General features: G+C 41.3%; 1 protein-coding gene across 5 annotated transcripts; it reads left to right on the forward strand.

Annotated features, from left to right (window-relative positions):
• Positions 1 to 588: 588 nt before the first annotated feature.
• SLC25A51 (solute carrier family 25 member 51) lies at positions 589 to 18697 on the forward strand. Of its 5 annotated transcripts, XM_060154807.1 has the most exons (4): positions 589 to 721; positions 4782 to 4904; positions 4999 to 5056; positions 14545 to 18697. In XM_060154807.1, the coding sequence occupies exons 1-4, from the start codon at positions 718 to 720 to the stop codon at positions 15473 to 15475; spliced, it is 1116 nt and encodes a 371-aa protein (XP_060010790.1). In that variant the 5' UTR covers positions 589 to 717; the 3' UTR covers positions 15476 to 18697. The 5 variants fall into 5 exon arrangements, with proteins under 5 accessions (XP_060010790.1, XP_060010787.1, XP_060010786.1 ...); XM_060154804.1 differs by lacking the exon at positions 4999 to 5056; XM_060154803.1 differs by lacking the exons at positions 589 to 721; positions 4999 to 5056 and adding an exon at positions 1176 to 1313.
• The last annotated feature ends 1129 nt before the right edge of the window (positions 18698 to 19826 follow it).

Genomic DNA, 19826 nt, shown 5'->3' on the forward strand with positions numbered 1-19826 from the left:
CAGAGATCTGGGGCTCAGGGGACAGTGACTTGTCCGAGGTCACTCCCAGCAAGGGTCAGGGCTATGACTTGACCTAGGCCTCCTAACTCCGGGTGCACTGAAGTCCAAGACGTGCAAGTTGTCTGAGACTGAAAAGAAACAGGGTTTTTTAATGATTTGTATATTCTAAAGCACACACAGGTGTTCTGTGAACTGCAGGATCAGTAGCTGACACAAGGTCACCCCGAGGGCTTGATGAAATCTAACCAAGGATACAAAGGGAAGCGAGGCGGGGCCTTTCAAGGCCTAGGCGCACGTGCGCTTGCCACCCACACTATCACTTCCCAGTGGTCCTCCCTCAGGCTACGCACTAGAGAACGCGTTGGCTGTTTGTGGCACGGCAAGGCCACCGTACGGCACCAAAGGTACGGCATTCCAGCAAGTGGAACCCGAAAGCCTGACAACAGGTGTGATGGGTGACCCTACACCTGCCCTGCCGCGCCGAACCGCTGCCAGGAGTTGGCCGGCGTCACTCGACCCTCCGCGGGTTTAGAGAGAGGCGGCGCGGTGGCGTCTCCCTCACGTGACCGGGCTCGGCGGCATAGAGCGCGTCACGCTCCGCCCTGAGCTCGGGTCGGTCAAGGTCTGCGCCTGCGCCGGCTCGGTGGCTCGCGGGCTCGCGAGCTCGCCAGCCTGCAGGCGGGCCGCTACCGGGCGTGGAGCCTGGCGCCCGCGGCGATGGGTGAGTACAGGAAGCGGCCGAGAGGAAAGCACGGGGCTCCCCCGGCCTGCGCGTGGAGTGAGTGGAAGCACGAAGGAGGGTCTGAGGAGGCCGCCTGCACGGCCCTCTGGCGCGGCCGTTGAGGACTCACCCCCCCCGCCTCCGCGGGCGCGCGCGCGCTCGCAGTGCGCCCCTCCGCAGTACACCCCGCCGTTCCCGCGCGCGCCATCCCGGGTGGGACCTGCAGCCGCAGGGCCCAGCTCTTGCCTCCCAGCTCTGCCGCCCGCTGTCGGGCTTCGCTGGGCCGTGAGCGCCGTCCGACTGCCGGAACGAGCCTTTCCGGCGGAGGAGGCAGTGCGTTCATTTGGGCGCGCCCCGGGAAGGAAGGTGCCTCCCGGCGCGCATCGAGAGCGGGGCGGGGAGGGGCCGGGCTTTGCCTGCAGCCCGGGAGAGCAGCGTTGGGACCGCGGAAGGGCGCCTGCCCCTTCGGGGTCTGGGATACCGGGACCCCTGGCTCCGTTGAATGTCCGGGACGGAAGGGGCCTGGTCGACCCCGTCCGCCACCCTCCCCTCCCCCTCACTACAGACAGGGGAAATGGACGCCTGGAGAGCGGTAAGTTCAGCCACACAGCCAGACAATGGTTATTCTGCGACACCATGTTGCTTCGCGTTGTGGGAAACTCGGTGGTACAGTGCTTTTTTTGGAGATGCGGGGGGCATTGTTGTTAATTGAAAATCTCTGTACCAATTATTTAGTGTTAAGCTTATCTAGGTGGAGCGTGTCAATGCCTCAGCTATATTTACCCTTTTTTTTTTTTTTTTTTTTGCTCCTTAGAGCTGTACACGTCTGGTCTTAATCCCCACCTTCTGTTTCTCTACCTGCAAGCTGTGAAACAGAAAACCTTAAATAACTGTGTAGTGCCCTTGCTAGTCTGAGCTTCCTCTGACCTTGTTTCGGAAGGATTCCATAAAATCAAAAGGTGCTAGGATCGGTCAGGTCCGCTAGTGGTTCCAGAGCACAGGTCTGGCGCTTTGGATCTGGAGTCACCTTGAGTGCATCTCGGGGAAAGATCACAAGCTGTTACCTTTAAGAGGAGTGGACTTGTCTGGTCTCCCCTTTGGTAGATTAAAGTAAGCCCAGAGAAATGGATTTTTAAATTGTAGACTTTGCTTTGTATTTATAGTAGCAAGATTGTGTCCTATCTAGGACTAGAACCCAGTTTAATCTTGTCCTGAATGCTGACTCAGACCTGCTGACTTGTGGGAGTTAACATCCTTTGAGAAATACAATTGCTTTCTCCCCAGTTTTTGCGCAGAGACCTTTGTGATGGATCACATCTCGGTCTTAATCACGTGGGCTATAAATTACAGTGAGCATTTAGACTTTACACTGTTTTCTTATGCCACAGAAGTTTGACTCTTGGAGTTGCTTGAAAGTCAGCTTAATTAACTTTGCTTCCTAATGTTGACATAGGTTGAGTGTTTTAGGTAGCAAACAAATGTAAAGTTATGGTAGATAAATTTTGCAATAAATTGCAAAGAATTATTATCCATGTTAAAGAATTTAAATATAGAGAAAAGTTTAGCAAAGAAATTTAGTCGTGTTCACAGAATAAACATGAAAAATTTTAAAGTCCACTGCTACAGAATACTGTGCACACTAGCCTTTGTTCTTTTGCCAAATTAAGAACCTATTCACACGATCCTGGTGTGTAGGGCAAAATGAGGGAGAAAGCTTTAAATCTGTGAAGTCTGGAAAGGTTTCATTACATTCCTTTTTCCTATGTCCAGGCCTGTTTTTAAAAATCTGAGACCCTAAATGTACACTAATGTTCTTTAAATTTCTTAGAATAGTTCAGTACAGCGGTCAATAAATGACTGGCTAACTTCTGTTAGCCACAGTTTTCTATCTGTTTAATAACAGACCCAAAGAGTCATGACAAAACTAGTTGAAGTAACTTTAATTTGCAAAATTTTGGAAAGCAATGCAAGTGCCATTCTAGTAAAAATTAAAAGTAAACATGGACAAAATTTTGTTGTTCAAGTGTATAAGTAACTTGGTTTGTATTATCAAGGAACTTATATTGTTAAACAGCTGGTAGGTAGTGACTTTATAATTTAAAGTATATTGTTATGTGTTTAGTATGTAAAAATGAAACTTTTACATTCATAAATTGTCACAACGTGTTATGGTATAATAACACATAAATCTGGATATTTCTGTTGATTTTAACATTCAGTCCTGAAACTGAAGAAGAACAAAGCATTACATAAAGTATTTCTATGCTAAATTGTTTTTAAATGTTGGTTAATCTTAGATTGGCAAGTATAGTACTGATAAGAGTTTAAACTCCTGTCTGGCAGCTAAAATGATAAGAAGTAAGAATGTAGAAGACTGATTAATAATTATCAAACTTTGTACCCTGGCAAATTTCTCAAGCATTTATAGAACAATTTTTCTTAAAATGCCATTGATTCCTTTCACTGGTTAACAGCACAAAATGTAACAGACAGAATGTCTGTTTTAAACAAATTAAAAAGCTGTGGGGTTTTTTTGGTTTGTTTTTTCAATTCTCCCTAAGTCAGATTTATGCATACCCACAAAAGCTGTGTGTGAAGGACAGCTGTCATACATAAGGAGTTGTATCTGAATTAAGGGAAACAGCTGTTGAAAGGGAGTTAGCTCAATTAGTCAGCAACAGGTTAACAAGTTTAAAAATTGAGTCTTCAAATGCTCCTTGGCACAATGCTAATACTACATGAAGTGCTTCAGGTGTTGAGGAAGTCTATACAGCTTTTAGGAAAAATGCTTTTCTAGAAAAGCACGTCAGAACAATGGGATCAGCAGGCTAGGGAGGTCCCACCTAGATATCAGAGCTACAGCTTTTCATATCTGTGCTGGAAGATACCATTTTTCCTGGATGGACTAAAAGTTCAGAACAGAACAGGGACATTTTTAACATTTCTTTCTTTCTTCATTTTAAGATCTCAGTTTCTTTCCCCCTCACCCTGTATTTCAGCATGATCCAGCAGAAAGGTGGCTGCTTTTAGGAGCGGCTATTTTATTTTTCTTTCTGGGGTGAGACTGTTATGGAGCCTGGATACTTCAGGCTCGTATGCGTCCATGACCAGTGTCCTACTGTGGTCAAAAAACTTAGCAATGGACTTGGTGAACTTGGCTGCCTGCTGCTGCTTTGTTCTGCCACTGATGAAAGTCAACCTCAAGGTGTATTTGTCATCAAACCTTTTAAGACTGGAGGCTAGTTGCCAGATATCAGGGTCCATCCCTGCAGGATCTTTCCTGTGGGCCACGAGAAAGATGCTCTTCTCCTGAGCATAAATTAAGGATGTGCTGCGATGTCCGGAGCGTAAACAGGCTTGGACTCTGGAAAGGGTGCATATCACTCCAGGTCAAAGCCACTGTGGTGAAGAAACACAAGATGGTACAGATGGTAAGGTGACTGCCAATTAGACCAAAACGCTCCATGGAATGTATTAAAAAGTAATAGTTAAGGTTTTGCTTAAAGCAAAATATATACCCTTAAACACTCAAATTATGAAACAAAGAATAAATAAAAATAAGAAATTTCCCTTCAATAAATTAGAAGAAAATAAACCCAGACAAAGCAGGAGAAATGAGATGATAAAGAGGAAAAACAAATTTAAAAACTGAAAAATAGTAAAATTGGTAAATTTAAGAACTGGTTCTGGGCTTCCCTGGTGGCGCAGTGGTTGAGGGTCTGCCTGCAGACGCAGGGGACGCGGCGGGTTCGTGCCCTGGCCCGGGAGGATCCCACATGCCGCGGAGCGGCTGGGCCCATGAGCCATGGCTGCTGAGCCTGCGCGTCCGGAGCCTGTGCTCTGCAACGGGAGAGGCCACAACAGTGAGAGACCCGTGTACCCAAAAAAAAAAAAAAAAGAACTGGTTCTTTGCTGGGATGATAGGAATGTGAATTAGGTAAACTGACTACCCTGCTCAAGAAAAAAGGGAATATAGGCACACAAGATTAGAAGTGTTTTTTTTAAACAGCAAGTGCTTTATAAGACTATATAAATAAACCAGACTTTTTTTTTTTTAAAGGAAATCCAGTTATCAGAGTTGACTCCAGAAGAGAGAACCTAACAGACCTAACAATGGAAGAAATTGAGGAAATTATCAAAAAGCTACCATCTCCCAAAACACCAGTCCCGGATGGTGTTTCAGGTGAATTCTTTTAACTTTCAAGAAAAAGATAATTATAAGATTTAAATTGTTCACCAGCTTAAAGAAGGAAAAATGACAGATTTCTTTTACAAAGCCAGTGGAACATTGACACCTGAACTTGACATGAAGATAGTACTGAAATTGGAAACTTGGTATGTTATGAATAGTGATGTGAAATTTTAAAATAAAATGTTAGCAAACTGTATTTAGTGATACATTAAAGGAATATTTCACTGTGGCCAAGTAGGATTCACCTCCATATTGCAAGGGCGAGAAGTAACACTAACGTATACACCAAATAAATACATCAGAAAAGAACAATAATAATAGTTTATCCTTGTTGAGCCACCTGCTGTGCTGTAGACTACTTTCCTGGGGGCTTCACATGTATTAATTCAGTTAATTGGCCAGCCTATGAGGTAGGTAACATTCTTATTTTATAAACGAGGAAACTAAGCCACAGAGACATTGAGTAACTTGCTGAAGGTCACACAATAGATTTGTAGTGGAGCCAGAATTTGAACCCAGGCAATTAACTGTATCTGTTAAATGTTACACTGGCTCTGTTTCCAGTATCCATATGATCTTCTTAGTAGCTTCCTAAAAGCATCTGACCAAAGTTCAAGATAGATTCCTGACTTAGTGGCAGTGGAAAGGGGTGGAGGTGGTAGTAAAACAGGAATCAGTGTATATCCCTCCTGTGTTTGGAAATTCTAAGAGACCCTTATTATCAGTTGACCATTAGTACTAGAAAAATGGAATCAATTTTTAATGGGAAACACAATTTCCTAGTAAATAACAGGGGGCAGGGACTTCAATTATAATTGCAGCTATACTGATTCTTAGAATGAATGCAGAATGAAGTTTTGGGAGTTATAGTGTAATTTGTCAGATGAAATTATATGATAGTACTGGGAAGACATGCTCCACTTCAAATTTGCAGAACAATCCTAAAGATGGGCAGGGATAGATGGCAAACAGGGAATATTACTTGCGAGGGAACAAATTTTATATGGGCCAATTGATCAGTGAATATTTTTGTGTCATGATAACTTGTTTCCCTCTGTAAACTTGAAACTGCTAGGACTTGGATTATGAACACTCAGATGACAAGAACTTCCTCCTCAAACCAAAAGCCAGTGTCATGCTTCACAGTTAATCCCTGTGGAGTTGTCATAGATGTCAAAGTATAAGGATGTTTACTATTACCATAATTTAATTATGTTCAGGAGGTATATGCCAATCCAATAAGAAGAAAGAAAGATGCATACAGTAAAGGAGAAGGCAAAATTATTTGTGATATATAGTAGAAACAAGCAAATCCACCAAAAAACTGAGAAATAGGGGACTATGGGCTGCTTCTAACTTTAATACACAGGAATTGGTAGCTTTTTCATATGCAGACAAAAAGCAGTTAGAAAATTAATTGGAAGAAAACAACCCTTTCATAATAGGGACTGAAAAGGTAAAATACCTTTCAAGGTCTATATGAAAAAAATTTTAAATGCTAAGGTTTGTGAAAAGAAACAAGTAAACAGGAAGATATCACATCCTTGTAAAGTAAGGTACAATTTTTTTTTAAGGTTCAATTTTGAAAAAGTGACAGTACTTTAAATTTATAAAGTCACTTCTGTAAAATACCAAGATTTTTGGGAGGAATATGACAAAAATACATTAAAGTTTATCTGGAAAAGTGCAAGAGCCCGGAAAACTGATGATTCTGACAAGAGTAAAAGGGAAAGCCCTACTAGTTGATGAAATCTACTCTGATGCTACAGTAGGTTAAAATCAGTTGTACCTAGAGAAGAAATACAAGGCTATTGTGGAACAGAGTGGAGTGCAGAAATAAATGCAGATGCTTGTGAGTATTTAGATGATGCTAACCAGTGAGGAAAAGAAGGCTCATCAGTCAGTTTCTAGGCAATCTCTTATCTTTGCTTCATTCCTTATACTGTAATTCCAGAGAAATTAAAGTACAGATGGTAAATGAAACCATAGAAGTTGTAGAAGGAAGCATGGATTACTTGTTTATAATTTTGGAATAATGAAGGACACAAAACCTAGAAGCCAAGATCAATAGAATTCATATCCATATTAGGAACTTCATCACAAAAATGATACAAAGTAGGGAAAGTATATGCCACAACTTGATTAATATAACTAGGATTGATTTTCTTTGTGCACAAAGAAATTTTCCAAATCAACAAGGAAAAAAACAAAGTGCCTACAGAAAAATGGATAATGTGAAATTTTACAGTACTAAAAGAAATTCAAATGGTCAATAAAAAATGCTGAATTGTATGTATGTATGTATGTACGTATGTATGTATGTATTGTATGTATGTATGTCTGTGTTGGGTCTTCATTGCTTCGCCTGGGCTTTCTACAGTTGTGGCGAGTGGGCGCCACTCTTCGCTGTGGTGCATGGGCCTCTCACTGCAGTGGCTTCTCTTGTTGTGGAGCACGGTCTCTAGGTGCACGAGCTTCAGCAGTTAATGGCTCGCGGGCTCCAGAGTGCAGGCTCAGTAGTTGTGGCGCACACGGCTTAGTTGCTCCATGGCATGTGGGATCTTCCTGGACCAGGGCTCGAACCCATTTCCCCCGCATTTGCAGGTAGATTCTTAACCACTGTACCACCAGGGAAGCCCCAGAAATTACTGTTTAATACCTGGTGCTGGAAATGGTAGGGCAACTGGGACTGGCATACACTTAATGGAAATATAAATCACAGTAAGTTTTCTGGAGGCAATTGGCCGTAGCTATCAAATTAAAATGTATTCCTGGGCTTCCCTGGTGGCACAGTGGTTAAGAATCCTGCCAATGCAGGGGACATGGGTTCGAGCCCTGTCTGGGAAGTTCCCACATGCCGTGGAGCAGCTAAGCCTGTGGGGCACAACTACTGAGCCCACGTGCCACAACTAGTGAAGCCTGCGTGCCTAGAGCCCATGCTCCACACAAGAAAAGCCACTGCAGTGAGAAGCCCGCACACTGCAACAAAGAGTAGCCCCCACTTGCCACAACTAGAGAAAGCCCGCATGCAGCAACGAAGACCCAACGCAGCCACAAATAAAAAAATTAAATTAAAAAAAAAATGTATTACTGTTTGAACCAGCATCCATTCTAAAGATTTACCCTACAGATAAACTTGTGAGAGTTCACCAGGTATAGGTACAGAGTTGCCCATTGCAGCATTGTTTAAAAGGAAAAAACAAAAACAGTGACCATAAATAGGAGACAGAGTAAATTACATGTAATATATCCATTCAGTAGAATACTACGTAGCCATTCAAAACATTGTGATATCTGCTGTTGTTTTTAAGCACATTGTTGTACACCTTTTTCACTTAGTAGTGTGTTCATTTTGTGTGTGTGTGTGTGTTTTTGTTTTTTTTTTTTCTTTTCTGTACGTGGGCCTCTCACTGTTGTGGCCTCTTCCGTTGTGGAGCGCAGGCTCAGCGGCCATGGCTCACGGGCCTAGCCGTTCCACAGCATGTGGGATCTTCCCAGACTGGGGCACGAACCCGTGTCCCCTGCATCGGCAGGTGGACTCTCAACCACTGTGCCACCAGGGAAGCCCTTTTTGTGTATTTTTTAAATGATGGTTAGGTTGGTGGGGATGGGATGGAGTGTGTGACTAGAGTCGGACTTAGTAGTAAGGAGCCTTTGGCAGTAGTCAGGCAGGAGGTGAAGAGGACCTGGGTTGGGACAGTGAGCCTGGAGGAGAGGATGTATGTGTATTTAATTAATTTACAATTTTATTTTTCTCTTAAAAAAATATACATCTTTTTTAAATGTCTTTTTTTAGTTTATTTTATTGAAGCATGGTTGATTTACAGTGTTGTGTTAATTTCTGCTGTACAGCATAGTGATTCAGTTATACATATATGCATTCTTTTTCATTATGGTTTATCACAAGATATTGAATATAGTTCCCTGTGCCATAGAATAGGACCTTGTTGTTTATCCATTCTCTATATAATAATTTGCATCTGCTAATCCTAAACACCCACTCCATCCCTCTCCCAACCCGCTTCCCCTTAACAACCATAAGTCTGTTCTCTATGTCTGTGTCTGTTTCTATTTGGTAGATAAGTTCAAGTTCATTTGTATCATATTTTAGATTCCACGTATAAGTGATATCAAATGGTATTTGTCTTTCTCTTTCTGACTTGCTTCACTTAGTATGATCATCTCTAGGGTCATCCACATTGCTGCAAATAGCATTATTTCATTTTCTTTATTTTAAATTATTTTTGGCTGCGTTGGGTCTTTGCTGCTGCGCACGGGCTTTCTCTAGTTGCAGTGAGCGGGGGCTACTCTTCGTTGCGGTTTGTGGGCTTCTCATTGCGGTGGCTTCTCTTGTTGCAGAGCATGGGCTCTAGGTGCGCGGGCTTAGTTGCTCTGTGGCATGTGGGATCTTCCTGGACCAGGGCTCAAACCTGTGTCCCCTGCATTGGCAGGCAGATTCTTTTTTTTTTTTTAATATGAATTTATTTATTTTATTTTATTTTTGGCTGCATTGGGTCTTCGTTGCTGCATGAGGGCTTCTCTCATTGCTGCGAGCGGGGGCTACTCTTCGATGTGGTGCACAGGCTTCTCATTGTGGTGGCTTCTCGTTGGGAGCACGGGCTCTAGGCGCGTGGGCTTCAGTAGTTGAGGCACACGGGCTCAGTAGTTGTGGCTCGTGGGCTCAGTAGTTGTGGCACACATGCTTAGTTGCTTCGCAGCATGTGGGATCTTCCCGGACCAGGGCTCAAACCCGTGTCTCCTGCATTGGCAGGTGGATTCTTAACCACCGTGCCACCAAGGAATGGCAGGCAGATTCTTAATCACTACACCACCAGGGAAGTCTGCTCTATTAAATGTGTTTTTAATGTGTAAATTTAATGTGTAACTTTTTCTAAAGTAATATACATTTATTTTGTGAATTTCTGTTTAAATGATTCATTTGTTGTTTTATTGGATCTACGAGCGGCCCAGCTCCAGGGATTCTGGCCTCTTGGTGAAGCATTTTGGTGACTTCATAATCTAACTGCTTTAATACCTGCCAAAGTTAGAAATAATTCCTCTCTCTGAGCCGGGCCTTCCTTTGATTATTTAAATTGCAGTGGAACAAATTTTTAGAATGTCAGGGGAAAGTTTTTTACTGTCCCTTTATTCCCCATCATGATAGTGCTAAGCAGCATTTAGAGACAAGTCCCACTCCTCCAGCCTCTGCCAAAGTTGAGGTTAATTCAAATGAACACAGTTTTGGTGCCCAGGGGTAGTGTGGCTGCCCTGGTGTTGGGGGTGGACAGTGAAAGGTTGGGGCTCTGGTCCTGTCTAGTTCTACAGGTGTGACCAGGTGACAGTGGGGAGAAGATTCCTGACCCCTTTTATTACCTTCCTTATGGCAGATTTCAGGCCTGCAGTGGTTTCCAGGCATAATTCTTCTCAACTGAGGGCATGTTTATCTTTTCTAATAGAAATGTGATAGCAAGCCAGCTCCAACTACAGACAAAGCAGCATTGGGCTAGAGTGTACAGATGTTACATTTTCTTCTTAATATAGTCTGTCTTCTGGGAAAAGGGCACACAGATCTAGGTGTAACATGCCTAAGGAAAATAATTTGTTTCTATTAGCTTCCCATGAGAAAGGAAAAAAATAGTATATAGTAGCATCAGGGTCTTGGGATCATCCTGAGGGTCTCTGGTGATGCAGGTCCTAGCCTGCTTTTCCATCATTGTCTGCCGCCCATCCATCTCGCACCCACGTTAAGCTCCAGCCAGACACCCTCCTCAGGAATGTGATGCTGCTGCTCCTTTGACACGGGGCCTACACCTTAGCCTGTGCTGCTTTGGCTAAAATGTGCCCCACCCTTAGGTACATCCAGAGTCCTATTCACCTTTCAGAGCCCTGCCCAGAGGTCACAGACCCCCCTGTCTTTCCCTCCAGACAGCTAATTAATGACCCCTTCCTCTGTGGGGCCTTTATACCTTCTGTGTATTTCTGTGGTTGCATTTACCACACTGTGGTCCAGTTGTTTGCATGTCGTATCTCCCGAGGCCAGCGTCCTTTTATCTCTAATCTCTGAACATTACAGGAGTTGAGTAAGTTGGTTGAATTAAAATCTCTTAGTATACTGAGGAGGCCAGTTTAAAAGCAGGCAAAGAAGAAGAAATTCCCAACAAAAGTAAATGAAAATCTTCTTGATAATGTTATACTGTAAGTCTGAATGAAGCAAATACAAAAAACAGTACAGTGCTCACTGTGTCCCCAGAACAGCAGTGGGACCCGGTGCACTGTACTCTTCAGCTGACTTCTGCCCCAGTGCAGGGTGGGTGGCCTTGGCCCATTGTAACTGGAAGCAGCCTCAGAGGTACAGCAATTTGCCTTGTTCACTTGGGAGCATTGTCACATCCTTTCTGTCACTGTTTGCCTTGTCCTGATTAGACCTTAGTTTTGTCAGTCTCCAACTTTTGAAGACAGTAAATTGAGACAAATTCAACTTGAAAAATATAGAAAAGGAAAATACAGCATTATTATGAAATTAGAAAATGTAAATACTTATTTTGGCTTTTCTATATGTATATTGATAAAAACAGGATTGTGCCTTGTCAATAAAAATATTCTCCTTTATTTTTTCTTCTGTAACACTTTATTGATCATAAAAAGGACTCACTGCTATCTGAAACTTCATTAATACCATTAAAAATTCAAAATTAATATACTGAACCTTAAATATAAATACTCCTTTATTTTTAGTACCTATATGACATCCCATCAGGTGGCTACATCTTCATGTATGCAGTGTGTCCCTTACTGTTGCGCATTTAATTTTTACTCTGTATTTCTGTTAAGAGCGTTGTAATTGTCCTATAATTGAGTCTTTATGTACCTCTCTTGTTAATAATTATTTCCCTAGGCTATATTTCTAGAAGGAAAATTAGAGTCGTATGTGTGTTCCATATTTTATGTTACATGTCTGTGGCTCCTGCACATATAAGCTCCTCAAGAACTGATGCTTTCTGATTATGTGCCTCACTCTGCTCTACCTTCACATGATGACATTTCTCTTTAACACCTTTTGTCCTGATGCTTAGCGGTTTACAGCAGCGTGTGTGTATGGGGAGGGGGAAAAAAAGGAACTTGTTTTTTGTTTGTTTTTGTCATAAGTCAAAGAGCTAGATGGTTTACCTGACTTATTTTGTTCTTATTTATTTATAATTGAAACTGTGGTTAAAAAAAAAAATCAGGGACTTTCCTGGTGGTGCAGTGGTTGGGAGTCCACCTGCCAATGCAGGGGACACAGGTTCGAGCCCTGGGCTGGGAAGATCCCACATGCCATGGAGCAACTAAGCCCGTGCACCACAACTACTGAGACTGCGCCCTACAGCCCGCGAGGCACAACTACTGATCCCACGCGCCGCAACTACTGAAGCCCGCGTGCCCTAGAGCCTGTGCTCCGCGACAAAAGAAACCACCGCAATGAGAAGCCCGCGCACCACAACAAAGAGTAGCCTCCGCTCGCTGCAACTAGGAGAAGTCCGTGTGCAGCAATGAAGACCCAGCACAGCCAAAAAAAAAATTAATAAATTTAAAAAAAAAATTAAAAATCATAAGATTTACCATCTTAACCAATTTTAAGTGTAAGTTCAGTAACATTAAGTATATTTACATTGTTATAAAACATCTCCAGAAATTTTTCATCTTGCAGAACTGAAACTATACCCATTAAACAATAACTCTGTTCCCACCTCCCCCAACCCCTGATAATAACCGCTATTCATCTCTATGAATTTGACTACTTTAGGTACCTCATATAAGTGGAATTACACTCTATTTGCCATTTTATGACTGGCTTATTTCACTTATCCTCAAGGTTCATCCATGTTGTAGCATGTGACAGGATTTCCTTCCTTTTTAAGGCCACATAATATTCTGTTGTACATACATACCATGTTTTGTTTATCCATTCGTTCATTAGTGGACACTTGGGGTGCTTTCACCTCTTGGCTATTTGTGAATAGTTCTGCTGTGAACTTGGATGTGCAGATATCTCTTGGAGACCCTACAGTAAATTCTTTTGGATATATACCCAGAAGTGGGATTGGTGATGGTATTGTATGGTAGTTCTATTTTTAATTTTTTGAAGAACTGCCAGACTGTTTTTCCATAGTGGTTGCATCATTTTACATCCCCACTAACACTTGTTATTTTCTTCTTTTTTTTTTTTTAATAGTAGCTGTCCTAATGGGTATGAGGTTTTCATTTGCATTTCTCTGATAATAAGTGATGTTGAGCATCTTTTCATATGTCCGTTGGCCATTTGTACATCTTCTTTGGAGAAGTGTCTGTTAAGTCCTTTGCTTGTTTTTAATCAGGTTATAGATGACTGGCAAGGAATGATCTTGCCATTTTAAAAAGCAGATGTATTCTAGGGGTAGGACCTTGCCTTCATTCCACTAAGTGGGCTAAGCCTGTGTATTTAGGCTTCAAATCTTTTTCAGCATGGTCTGGTACGGCCACTCTTTGTCCCAGGGCATCCTCCCAAAGTCATTGCCATCTGTGGTATGACAGCAGGAACATGAACTCTGGAGGCAGACTTCATTTCAAGATGCCAGCTCCACCAGTTACTAACTACCTTGGACGAAGATGAGTATTGGTTTTTCCATTTGTAAAACTGGGAAAATAATGTTTACTTTATGGAGTTGTTTTGAGAATTAAATACGTGAAAATTGTGCTTAGTATATACCTGCAGGCCTTCCTTGAGCCTGTTCTCCCAGCCTCCACCTCACAGAGTGTGTGCTCACTGTCCCTTACCTGTGTTCCCATAGTATATATTTATCATGGAAGGACTTACACTGTGGAGTGATTGTAGACCTTGGCAGAGCCTTCTGTTAGATTGCAAGTTCCTTGTCTTTGACTCTCTAGCACTTAGCAGAGGGCCTAGTTTACAGTAGATACTAAGTAAGTGTTAGTGAACAGAATGACTGAATGTATGTCTTGCTCTTCTTTTTCTCATGAGAGGACTTTGTTTCAGAAGGATAATAGCATGTACCATTATGTAGTGTAGGCATTACATATGAACTAGTCCAGTGGTTCTCAAATTTTTGTGTCTCAGGACCGCTTTACACTTAAAAAATTTTTGTGGACCCCAAAGAGCCTTTATTTGTATGGATTAATATTCATGGTCTTAGAAATAAAAACAAAATTTTAAAATATTTATTTATTCACTTTAACAAAATGATAAACCCATTACATGTTAATATAATCAACACAGTTTCATGAAAAATAATTATTTCCCCCCTAAAAAATTAATAAGTATGTTTTACAGTTTTGTAAGTCTGTTTAATGTCTGACTTAAAAGGTTGGTGGAGTCTCATATCTACCTCTGCATTTGTTCTGTTGTGATAAATTGTTTTAGTTGAAGTATATGCAGAAAATCCAGCCTCACATGGATATGTAGTTGGAAAGGGGAGGACCTCCTGGACTACTGAAAGGGCCTCAGGGCCCTCCAAAAATACTTGAAGAAACAGTGATCTAGTTTAAAAGGGAAAAATGTAATAGAGTCCAGAAATTGGAGGAAGGATTAGGGGAAATTTTCATATGTTTAGCACTGTATATAAAGGTTTACCTATTATCATTTTATTATTTGTAGGTTAAAAAAATCCTTCCCAAAGAAGATCTTAAGCAACACGATGGATTCAGAAGCTCATGAAAAGAGGCCACCAATCCTAACATCTTCAAAGCAAGATATAGCACCTCATATTGCAAATGTTAGTGAAATGAAGCATTACTTGTGTGGCTGCTGTGCGGCTTTCAACAATATAGCCATCACATTTCCCATTCAGAAGGTCCTCTTTCGGCAACAGCTGTATGGAATCAAAACCCGGGATGCAGTACTTCAATTGAGGAGGGATGGGTTTCGAAATTTGTATCGCGGAATCCTTCCCCCTTTAATGCAGAAGACGACTACACTGGCACTTATGTTTGGTCTGTATGAGGATTTATCTTGCCTTCTCCGTAAGCATGTCAGTACCCCAGAGTTTGCAACCTGTAGCCTGGCCGCAGTACTTGCAGGAACGACAGAAGCAATTTTCACTCCATTGGAAAGAGTTCAAACATTGCTTCAAGACCACAAGCATCATGACAAATTTACAAACACTTATCAGGCTTTCAAAGCACTGAAATGCCATGGAATTAGAGAGTATTATCGAGGCTTGGTGCCTGTTCTTTTCCGTAACGGATTCAGCAATGTCCTTTTTTTTAGCCTTCGAGGTCCCATCAAGGAGTACCTGCCTACAGCAACAACCCACGGTGCTCATTTGGTCAATGATTTTATCTGCGGGGGCCTGTTGGGTGCCATGTTGGGGATCTTGTTTTTTCCAGTTAATGTTGTAAAAACTCGCATGCAATCTCAGATTGGTGGGGAATTTCAGTCTTTCCCTAAGGTTTTCCAAAAAATCTGGCTAGAACGGGACAGGAAACTGACAAATCTTTTCAGAGGTGCCCATCTGAATTACCATCGATCCCTCATCTCTTGGGGCATAATTAATGCGACTTATGAGTTCTTGTTAAAGATTATATGAAAGAAATCAGTTAAGTGCCATTAATCAACTGAATAGACCTAAGAAGAATGCAGTTTGGCCTTGTTTCTAATTGGCCAAATACAAGTTGGTGTCCTAAGTCCAGGGCACAGTGAATTACGGGCAAAGCTGTTTTTCTTAAGCACCAACAAATTCAGAATAAAAGGTTTCAGTAGGAAAATTTAAGGTTTTGGGGGGATTTTGGGGGGGACAGTGTTAGTACTTTTTTTAATCATTATCTGAGAACTTTAGGCTAATTGCCTGGTTAATAGCTGTCTATCTGATGGCTTTTGACAAGGAAACTAACAGCCAAGATATATGATACTTTTTCCCACAAATCTTCTGTATTGAAGCATAAGTGGCCATGACCAGCCAGAGGAAAGGCTCTTAGGGTCCCATGATTTCTCAGGCTTACTTCTATTACTCCATTTCTTCTCTGCTTTTAGGAGGAGTTACAAAGGGTAGTTTTTGTTAACTTAAAACATATACATGGTAGGAAAAAGCAGAGAGAAGAAAAACAGCTTATTATGTGTAGGTTTTTCATGATAAATTGTTTGTATTCGTTTTGAAACTAAGCACCTGTTGGGATGGTCATTATCCAAATTATTTCTCTTTCGACGTGGTAGACTAAAGCAACTAATGACATCTCCCATTTTGCTTTCTAGGGTAGAAAGTTTTCTCTGTATTTCTCAATATGACCTTAAAGCTTCCCAAAATATTTTTATATTAATTTCACTATTTCGTTGCCAGAAAACGTGGAGGCTTAAATTTTGTTAAAGGTGTTTCATCCCATTAAGAAGGTTCATATTACAGGTATCCCCCACTTCTCCAGAGTTTCCTTTATGCCACTTCGCTTTTACAAAAGACCTACATTAGTACCTGTTTTCACTAACCAAAAGAAATACGGAGATGATTTTTGCTTTTACAAGAAAAGGTGATTGCTTCCTCATTCTATGCCATTTCGGCTTACAAAAAGTTCCGCAGGAATGCAGGGGAAACCTGTAATTGCATTACAGATCCAATTCTGTTTAGCTCAGCTTCTTTGAATTGTTGTTGCCAATTTAGTGAAGAGCTTTGGAGTTTTGGTAGTTTTTCCTTTGAGGAGTAGTTTCATAGTCAAGTATCCTGTTCTCTTGAAACTCCCTTTAAAAAAACAACAAAATGCTTCCATAAAATTTTATTTTGGAAGTCTATTAATAGGACCTCAGATTTTTTTTCTGGTTTCTAAGTGTTCTGGGGAAGGGGAAAAAAACTCAGTACTTTTTCCCAGATAAATAAGGCAAAGTGACTCATACACCAATTGAATAACTAATAAAACATACGAGACATCCTAGAAAAGTGGTTTATCGATCTTTTAAAAATCCACATCTGTAAGTATTATGTCGTTAAGATTACCTTCCAGCATCTGACACGGAGCAGAGCACATGGGTTTTATTACCAGTCTTTCATCATTCTGGGTAATTGCATGTTACTCTGTGCACATGCTGACCAAAATAAAGTCAGGGTCTCAATTGGTAGTTTACTCAGTTTCTGGACAGATAGTCCAAAAACGATGTTTACCTCTCAATGCAGGGTGGCTGGTCAAGTGACAGGAACATCTTCCTTCCAGCTGTGAAGCATTCGGAGGCATTGTCACGCGTTTGCCAGGCAGTAGTGAAGCTCACTAGCTTTACAAAGGCTCTGTCTGACAGCGTTGTGCTGGAAATGGCCGTTAATTTTAGAAACCAAGGTGCAGGTGTAAGGATTTGAGAAAACAAGGATTTGACACCAAATAAATGAGAGTAGCATCCTTTGGCCTATGGAATAGAGTCAGGATTTCAAGTGGGTTGAGTTTCAGGAATGAGTGGCAAAGGCACTGGTGTCTGATCCCCTCGCTCCTGTGTATGTGTGTCCAGCACTCCTGGGCATATATGAGTGCTCAGCATGTGGCCGGTGCGTTAGCCTGGGGTCACACCCTGACCCTGGGAGTAGACTCCACTGGCCTTCAGTTCCACGGGGCTTCCTTTTGCCTCTACACTCCATGTAGGTGATAGAAATCTAAATTCTAAATCACTTTTGTGAAATACAAGTGAAGTGAGAATTTGAAGGAGGGTGCTTCCTCTTCTGCTGTCTCAAACATGTGGCATTTAAAAACAAATATTTTTTTAATGGTTTTAACTCATTATATTTTTTGATTTCTTTGTCACTTTTTACAGCTTTTGAAGACCAAACTGCAAATACGTTACCAGGGTTGGTTTTATGTTGTCCTATATTTTCTTAAATTTGACAAAAAACGCAACAGAATTCGTGGTAGCCAACAGCTTTGTCTGAAATTTAAAAGAAGTCAAAATGTGTTATTAGTAAGGAAGAGATTCTAACTATTGTTTTTGCCTTCAGTGTGAACTAGTATGGTAATAATTTGGAAAAAGCAAACATGAGTGAATAACTTTTATCTGCACAGCTTTAAAAGTGGCCTTTCTGTGGCACAGACAGCTCATGAGCGCAGGGCACTCCTGGTCTTTCCTCCTATACTTCATTCTGATGCCACCAGAAATATGTTCTGGATTCTATACGTAACACCCTTAGAGTGGTATGAGCCCTCAGGACTGTACTACAGAGTAAACTCAACCTCTGTATGGTGGCAAATGTATGTGTCTTTGTTTCATTTGTGGTTGGAGACAAAGTTGATGCTTTAGTCTCAATAGTCAATATTCATCTTACTTTATGGTTGGTTATATAATCACCTGCTATATATTACGAACTGTGCAATGAGACAGAATTGTGCATATATAATCATCTTTGGAGACCTGCAATTCCTTGGCTTGATTACAGTGGTGATACTCAGTTACAGGGCTGTACAAACCTTAATAAGAGGATAACGGGTGGTACTGGAGGGCTTCACGGTAAGCCGATCATGTTGACCAACACTGTTCAGTGTAGATGAAGTACTGTCGTGTGAGGGGCATGCAGTCAAGATGGAAGCGAGGTGGGAGATCACATTTAAAGAAAGGGTAAGCACTCAGCCTTGGTTTCTTTTAAAATAGTCTGTTTTCTCACGTGCTTATAAATGTGTATCAAAGACTTGAATAGGCATTCTCCTTAACTCTGAGGATTTTTCGTTTTTAATGCTGTCTTTTTGCCTAATAGTGAATATTTGCTTGCCTAAATGGCTCCTAAATTGTGGAGGAGTCTACATGTTTCCTTTTTTAAAGTTTCATTATTAAAAGTGGTTGTTTTTGTTTGATATTTTGAGTTTTGTGACTATATGAGTTTAAATGAAATCTGTTAAATGTTTCAGAGTTAACGTGTTTCTTTTGGTATTTCTGATCGGAATAAATTTTTTTTAAGTCCATTTTTCTGGTCTCTTGTGGCTGGGTTAGGGTTAGTAGCACTGTCCTTTTTGTGGTAGATTAGTCTATTAGTCTTTTTGTTGGTAAAACATTCAGCACACTACTTTGACTATTAGTGACTTCACCTGATAACTTTGTAGGTAGAACAGTTCTTCAATTATCCATTTTGTTTGGTCAAGAGGAGTTCCAGATAAGTTAATTTTCTAGATAGGTTAACTACAAAGCATTTTGTTTTTTAAAGGTTCTCAAATGAAATAAACTTTTCCCTACTGAGTATAAACTGTTTTGGTGAATTCAGTATATCAGTACTTTCTGTTGTAATTATGTATCTTCAGGTCATGCTTACCCCCAAGCTGAATGATCTGGACATTTGTGCTTTTTGAGTTTTTTATATCTGCTTTTGATTTCATACTGCTTGTTTCTGTTAGGAGACTGAAATCATATTAGCTACACTCTTGGTTTACACATTACATTTATAAGGTGCTTCCTGACTCTAGGGATAGTTGAGGTTGCCTGATGAGGTCCACCAAGTAAGGGAGCAGTTGCCATGTAATGCTTCTAAAACACTGCTGTTTTAGAAATTTTTTTAGAAATTCAGGATAAAAGTGAATATCCTGAACTCTAGAATTCATGAAACGGGTTTGACACATCATCTGATGAAATGTCATTGTAACCCACTGGCGGAGTGAGGGGAATAGAGAGCATTTCTCTTGGTGTGACGGGGAGGGGCTGGAGGGAGGTCTGCAGTAGCTGCAGTGCCTCCCAGTCTCCAAAGGCTGGTCCCAGCCTAATCCCTTCAGCATCTAGTTTCCAGTAGGGAACTTTTTCTCCAGATGAGTATGTGATTTTGAAGTAGAAATTGAGGATAGAATAGGATTTATAAAAATTCTCATCTGCCTTCAATCCATTCTTCATATTCCTATCATTTTTCTAGATGAAATGATCCAGGCCCTGTCTCCCTTGTTATCTCCAGCTAAAACTGCCCTGCCCAACCACTGCCATGGGGACTTCTGTACTCTCTAGCC

Source organism: Lagenorhynchus albirostris, chromosome 7 (genome assembly GCF_949774975.1).
Source record: "Lagenorhynchus albirostris chromosome 7, mLagAlb1.1, whole genome shotgun sequence".
In the NCBI taxonomy this organism is placed as follows: domain Eukaryota; kingdom Metazoa; phylum Chordata; class Mammalia; order Artiodactyla; family Delphinidae; genus Lagenorhynchus; species Lagenorhynchus albirostris.